Genomic DNA, 7,528 nt, shown 5'->3' with positions numbered 1-7,528 from the left:
AAGAAATTTGACTGACCAGAGTTTGTGGTCAGTCAATCAGCCCAACTAAATCAGCAAGCTAAGGGCTTTCTGTTTCTTTTTCTGCCTTTAGCCCAGAGAAGTAAACGGGCCAGAACCCGCTAAGCTAAAGACCCAAATAACAGACAGCTCACTAGGTCTTCCTCCTTGTGACTCTGCTTTCTTCCTCGTCTCCCATCCAGCCGCCACCATGGTAAGGGGAAATAGACCTCAGATCTCCTCCTGTCTTATGATAATTCTGATCAATTTGTGCTGACGATTCTCTCTCAGTGCGTACTTCTCCTCCAATCCCCAGGGTTTAGTTCTCTCTCTTCCATAGAGAGATCACAGATCTGTTAGCAAAAAATGGATGATCCTCAAATTGAAACCCAGATCTCAGATCTATCAGCAGGAAGAACAAAATGAAGAAAGAAACCTGGTGATAAAAGTGCTTTTGGCTAGTCAAAGGTATGTGACTATCTGCTGCACCACCTCCATTTCGTATGCTAGAATTGGTGTATGATGCCAGTTCTGGAAGCACCTGTCCAAATATGCAGACATCATAGATAGCCATAGATGATTTCCTGTAAGCAAAAGAAAAATCAGATGCATCATGAAACAAAAACAGAGAGGCTAACTATTCTGAAACAATCAGTTCTGAAACATTTAGTTAATTTGCATTCTCAGGTACCTAAAATTGCACATTATTCTCAGCAGCAAGAATACAAAGATTTGGCAGATAGAAGTCATGAGAACAAGGTAAAAAGCATAAAAATTCCTATTAAATTTATATATGCATCATGAAACAAAAACAGAGAGGCTAACTATTCTGAAACAGTCAGTTCTGAAACATTTAGTTAATTTGCATTCTCAGGTACCTAAAATTGCACATTATACTCAGCAGCAAGAATACAAAGATTTGGCAGATACAAGTCATGAGAACAAGGTAAAAAGCATAAAAACTTCCTATTAGTTTTATATATGCATCATGAAAAATAACAGAGAAGCTAAAAAAAATACAAATGATTTTCATTAGTTCTGAAACATTTAGTTAATTTGCATTCTCAGGTACCTAAAATTGCACATCATTCTCAGCAGCAAGAATACACAGAGTTTGCAGATAGAAGTCATGACAACAAGGTAAGAAGCATAAAAACTTCTTTTATATATGAATGTTGTTAAATAATTTGCATACGAAAATTGCAGGTGCTCAAAAATTTGTATCAACGCAACAAACATATGCAGCCACTTATAGAATCATTCAATGGGATTCCTGAGGTTAGTTTGTGTTCATTTTAAATATTTGATGACATAACAAACTAACATGCTAAAAAATGATTTGTGACAGGATGCACTTTTGGGACCAGACCTATAGCCCATTCCTAGACAGAAAGAATCAAGTCAACAGGTGCAGTATGACAAAAGCACAAGCATAAAAAACAAAAGCATTACCGGTGCAGTCAAGAATGATTTTTTTGTTTGTTGCAGGAATCAGATTTGCTTCATCTAGGAAACCAAAGTTTGCATATGAGTAATGGCAAGCTAGCAGCGCATGGAGTCGCACAATCTTACACAGAACTAATGCAACAAATGACAGTCATGAGTCATTTACAAAGCGACAATATGGCAATACCTATAAACAGTTTCACATCATTCTTGACTGCGGGCATAAACTCTAAGGTATGTTGTATTACTGCAATCAAAATTTAGAAAAAGAATGATCTTATATACATTACTCAATAGAATCTAACAGAAAAGAACTTGTATCAGCATCAAGCAACAGGCCCAATTGCAAGCAGCAATGAGCAGCATCTCAGTAATTGGGGACAATATTTTGTACCTTCAGAGCAGGAGCATGAAGAAGACGATGAAGCAAACAATGAGGTTGATGCAAGTCATAGTGATGCTGAATCTGATGTTGAGCGTGAAGATGGTGATAAAGGAAACAATGAAGATGAAGCAAATCGCATTGATAGTGAATCTGATGGTGAGCATGAATTTGACTGCAACAGTGATGAGAATGCAAGTTATCCAGATGAAGCTTACACAGAATGCAATAGTGATCAAAATGAAACAGATGTGGAGGAAGATTACCTGGAACAAAATACTTTATCCTGTGATGAGTTGTTGGTGGAACGCCAGCATTCAGAGCTGCAAAATTTGGAGCAAAGTTGGAACTATCAGGATTCAGTCTATCAGCAGCAAATGATGAGAGCCGATCAAGAAGTAAAAGCAAGGAGCTCTGAAGAAGCATTGCAAGGCCCTGATTATGCAGAAACAACTGATACAGATGGCACTAGTGGCAGCGATGATTCAGAGTTTGAAGCAGAGCAGCTACAAGAGGTCCAACAACAAACAAAAAACTATGAAAAGGATAACAGTGCTACATTTTTAGAATCAAATGAAGAGGATCAGAATGAAACTTTTAGTCCATCAGGCAAGGAAAAAAATGCAGGACCTAGTAAGGAGCAGATGAAAGATGAAAACAAGTTATCTCAAGAAGATATAGAATTCTTCCTTGAGAATGACAGTATTAAAAGGGCAATTAAATTAAGCCAAGAAGATGAGAAGAAACACATGCCAGCCCTTGGCATGACATTTGAAAGTGATGCTCATGCACACAGATTCTACAATGAATATTCAGCTATTGCTGGGTTCTCAATTCAGAAAGCTGCAAACTATCACTGCCAGAAGAAAGATGCACACAACAACAAAATGACGAGGTTCACTATGAAGTGTAACAGATCTGGTAAACCTAGGATAAGGACAAAACCAACAGCTGCAGGAGCAAAAAGGAGAAAGTATAAGAGTGATAAAAATGCACCAACTGAGCTAGAGAATACGACAGACAGAAGAAGAAACTACACAACTAAAACAGGTTGTCAAGCTCAGATGGTTGTTACCTGGAAATTCGATACAACACAGTGGGTGGTGACAAGGATTATCATTGAACACAATCATGACCTGCATCCACCAGGGGAAGTCAGGTTCCTCAGGTCACACAAATATATCACTGATCAAGAGAAGGACTTGATCAGAACTTGCAAACAAGTGAACGTACCAACTAGAAAGATTATGGCAATAATGGCGTTCTTTCGAGGAAGAGGTCTTTCTTCGCTGCCATATACAGCAAAACAGATTAGCAACATGGGCACGAAAATGAGAAGAGATAACGGATTGAATGACATGATGCAAGTGGTCTCATTTTTTGAACAGAAAAAATGAGAAGATCCTCTGTTCTTCTACTCATTCAAAACAGATCCAGCTAAGAATGTCATGCATATATTTTGGGCAGACGGCACTGGTATAAGGAACTATCAACAATATGGTGATCTCCTAAGTTTTGACACAACTTACAAAACAAACAAGTATAACCTGAAGTTTGCTCCATTTGTGGGTGTAAATGGACACGGAGACAACTGCCTCTTTGCATGTGGTTTCATACAAGATGAGAAGAAAGAAATTTTTGAGTGGTTGTACAAAACTTTTCTGAAGTGCATGGGAGGAAAAGCTCCAAAATCTGTGATAACAGATCAAGATGCAGCTATGAAAAAGGCAGTTCCTAAGTGTTTTTCTAGTTGCATGCACAGGAACTGTTTGTTTCACATTCTAACAAAAGCGCAGAACAAAGCTAGGAGAACATTTGCAAGGAACGAGCATTTGAATGCTCAGTTTCATGACATAATCCTAAACTCACAAACAGTTGAGGAGTTCGAGCACCTCGGGCCCCAGATGATACAACAACACAATGTTCAACATATCAAGCACTTCGGGATTATGTGGAAAAATAGAAAGAGATTTGTACCTGCATATTTCAAGAATGACTTTTTCCCATTCATCCAGTCAACGGCAAGAACTGAAGGTACAAATGTTGTATTCAAGGCAAATGTAGGGTCAAGTCATAGTGTGATTGCTTTCATGACAGAGTTTGACAGAATATCGCAGAGCATTGAAGAAAAAAAAAGAAAATGATTCAATAACAAGGAGAACCTCTCCAACAATGTGGAGTGACTGGGCATTGGAAAAGCAAGCAGCAAAACTATACAACAGGGGCATATTCTACAAATTTCAGCAAGAGTTGATGAATTCAACAAAGTTTCATATGATGGAAATGGAAAAAAAGTATGAGGTGTACAAGTCACCGACTCAAGCACTGTTTGACTATAACCCAAGAACATTCATAGTGGTTGTTGACACACATTCTGAAACTATCTCATGTGTATGTGGGAAATTTGAGAAGGATGGTATTCTGTGTTGTCATGCACTCAAAGTCATACAAGCATTGAACATTGATGAGTTACCAGAAAAGTACTTCATTGATAGATGGAGACCTAAGGAAAAAAGAGCATTTCAAGCTAATGAAGAAGATGCAAACCTTGAAGATTTGGATGAGCAAATGGCATTCTTCTCATTTTCAAGAAGACTAGTTCAGCTTGCTTCTGAGGCATCGAAGAATCCTGCAAGGAGGAAAGTGTTAAACAAGCAGATAGGGAATCTGGAGAGGTTAATTTTAGACATACCTTGCATGCCAGAATTGGAACAATCAAAATGTTCTGCTTCAGATTTAAGTGCTGTCACAGGGGGGCTCTTGACTTCAGACAGCAAGGGTGAGAACACTATAAATGATCCAATATACAGCAAACCGAAAGGGAGAATGAAGAAAACAGGGAGGCAGAAAAGTATACTAGAAGAAATCATATCAAGGCCTAAAGTGACTTGTTCGGGGTGCAACAAACAAGGACACAACATTACAGGGTGCAAGCAAATACAACAAGAATCGCCAGCAAAACCTAAAAAATCAGGTAAAAAAACGAACATTGATTCAAATACAACAGGGCATCTAGTGACGTGTAGATGACATCATAAGGCGGACGGCAAAGACCAAAGGCTCTTTGCCGTCTGCGGCGGACGGCAAAGGTCTGCCGTTAGCCACTTAACGGACTGACAGCGCAAATATTGCCGTCCGCCCTCTTTGCCGTCCGCCGCGGACGGCAAAGAGCCTTTGCCGTCCGCCGCCAGGAAGCAGACGGCAAAGAAGCTGTTTACCGTAGCCTTCTTTGCCGGAGCCTTTTGCCGTCCGCGGCTGACGGCAAAGGTCTTTGCCGTCCGCCTTTCGAGCCTTTGCCGTCCGCCATGGCAGACGGCAAAGTAGCTGTTTCCTGTAGTGTTAGTTATTGCAATTTATATGACCAATTTAGTGCTCATTTTAATCCTGTAAACTTGAATCTTCAGCCAGCAGAAAGAATGCAAAGCAACATAGAGAGAAGACAGCAAAACAAAAATAGATGAAAAAGGTTAGAAAAAATATGAAACAAACATCATTTCAGAAACTTCTTCCTGAAAAAAGAAATAACTATTCATTATTACTGATTGCATACTCTTTTTTTGTTTATTGGATGAAGGCAAGGTCTACTACATATTCATGCAATGAGGAAAGAAAGAAGAAAAGCGATGCTCATAGCGTGAAGAAACATGATTGCAAAGCAAAAAGTGAAAGAATTGTGAAAAGAAGGTCAACAACAGAAGCAATTGTTATTGTGTGAAAAATTTGCATCCATTTTGTATGAAATGATGGATATGTAATTTAAGTACTTTCAACTGATTTCTACTATTTTTACTTGTTTACTGAATTATTGCTTACTGAATTCTGGAATGCAAAAGGAATAATTATAATGGTATGAGATGACATATGAAATCAGAATGAAGAAAACAAAAAAGGTGATATCAATTCAGGAGTGCAAAAAGAAAAGAGCAAAAAAACCTACAACATAGATTTATGAATTCAGAAATGCAGAAAACAAAAAGTTGATATCGATAAACAACAATAACGTAGACTAGTATTTAATAATATTGACAATAGAGTACTGACATCACAAAGGAAACTTTGAAAAACGATGATAGCACGTTTACTGACCTAGATGCTAAGTTGACTAAATGAAAGCAAGCCACAAATATGGAACACAAAAGTAACGTAAAAACTAGAGTCAACTAAATTTGGAGACGCGTGCATGCAACCTTCCACTAGAACTAACACTAATGCATGCATTCACTAAAAGTAATGTGCATTCAGGCAGCAGCAACGCTTGCACCAGCACCACCTCCAGCAGCACCATCCCCTCCTGATCCACCAGAAAACCAGCACCAGAGCAATCATAATCAGGCTTGGAAAGATCAACTTCATCTTCTTCTTCATCAACATCTTCATCTTGTCCTGCTTCAGGTGCAATGATGATGTTTCTCTAAAAGTAGCCATCCCAATCAGGAACGCACTGCTCAATCCTAGAAACTCGACGAACAGTCATCGGAGCTTCAGGACCACACGGAATGTCATTACCAGCTACAATCAACACATCAAAAGCATCCTTGAAAGCAACTAGCACTGTGTCCTTGACGTAGTGGTTAGCAACAGTCAAATTCCTATGACTCAGCATATCAAACAGTGCATGACCAACGCCAAAACCAGCAGAGTGAGTGTTGCTGGTTACTATGCAGTACACTACTCTGTCAGTATCTCCAAAAGGAATATTGAGCTGAGCCCTTGTGACAGCAGAAATCTTCATTGTCTTGCGACTGAAATTCTTTAAATTTGAAATTGCATTCAAAAAATAAGGTACTTGAAAAAAATTGCATTGCAATTGAGAAATGAACAACTACTGTATTAAATCACTGATTGATATGAAACACAAAAATCATGCAACAAAAAAGACAGCAGTTTACTATAGAAAATATAGTACTCAAATAAAAAAATGAAGCACAACGAGCAGTTTCATGATTACAGACTACTATAAGAATAGCATCGTACAAACAGAGTGGAGATTAAAAGTTGGATTATCATCAGGACGAAATACCTTGGAGACAAGCATCTTTTTCGAAGCAGAAGAATCCTTAGCTTCAAATTTGCGCTTGGAAACACGTGATCCACCTAGCGCCGGGACCTAAAAAGAAAGCAGTTAAACTACAAGAAAACTACAAGTAAATGCAAAATTTAGTTCGCGTACTCATAAAACTTAGCTTGCAGATGCAATTCAGTAGCGACACAAAGACAACCATACTACATTTTGCATTTTCAGGAAACTAATTTTGCAGACATATATTCAAATAGCTATTTGGCTTTTGAAAGATGTAGTTTGTACAGCAAACATAGAAAGAACTATCCTACAAAGCATGAAAACACAAATGTAGTTTTGAAAACCCTAAAAAGTTGCAAGAACCTAAAACTTGTATAGCCATATTCAGAAAACTAAAAAGTATATAAAAGTGATAGAGAGGCTAAATTTGTAGTAGCTGTATAGGAGCAACATATTGTACAAAAATTTTGTAGGTAGAAGAGAAGTCAGAACTCACCCAAAGAAATTCAGTTAGGTTTGCAAAAACCTGCTTGCGATCTAAATTTGCGCATTCAAATATCTAAAAATGCACTTGTTTTTCAAAAAGCAACGTTATTACTGAATTTATTGTTACACAGAACTATAGTTGCACTACTTATTTGGGAGCAAAATCAATAAAAAGAAGCAAACATGAGACATAAAAC

At 38.1% G+C, this 7,528-nt stretch overlaps 2 protein-coding genes across 2 annotated transcripts; both read left to right on the top strand.

Annotated features, from left to right (window-relative positions):
- The first annotated feature begins 85 nt into the window (after positions 1–85).
- Positions 86–1,406, top strand: LOC123143941 (uncharacterized). Its single transcript, XM_044562930.1, has 7 exons — positions 86–211; positions 289–465; positions 685–756; positions 872–943; positions 1,066–1,137; positions 1,204–1,275; positions 1,346–1,406. Exons 2-6 carry the CDS (start codon positions 368–370, stop codon positions 1,250–1,252), a joined length of 363 nt encoding a protein of 120 aa, XP_044418865.1. The 5' UTR covers positions 86–211; positions 289–367; the 3' UTR covers positions 1,253–1,275; positions 1,346–1,406.
- On the top strand, positions 1,324–5,283 carry LOC123143940 (uncharacterized). Its single transcript, XM_044562929.1, has 4 exons — positions 1,324–1,405; positions 1,486–1,677; positions 1,768–4,799; positions 5,230–5,283. The coding sequence occupies exons 2-3, from the start codon at positions 1,525–1,527 to the stop codon at positions 3,220–3,222; spliced, it is 1,608 nt and encodes a 535-aa protein (XP_044418864.1). The 5' UTR covers positions 1,324–1,405; positions 1,486–1,524; the 3' UTR covers positions 3,223–4,799; positions 5,230–5,283.
- Positions 5,284–7,528: the final 2,245 nt, after the last annotated feature.

This window comes from Triticum aestivum, chromosome 6D (genome assembly GCF_018294505.1).
Source record: "Triticum aestivum cultivar Chinese Spring chromosome 6D, IWGSC CS RefSeq v2.1, whole genome shotgun sequence".
In the NCBI taxonomy this organism is placed as follows: Eukaryota; Viridiplantae; Streptophyta; class Magnoliopsida; order Poales; family Poaceae; genus Triticum; species Triticum aestivum.
The sequence above is the reverse complement of the archived record's forward strand: the minus strand, read 5'-3'. Positions and strand labels throughout refer to the sequence as shown.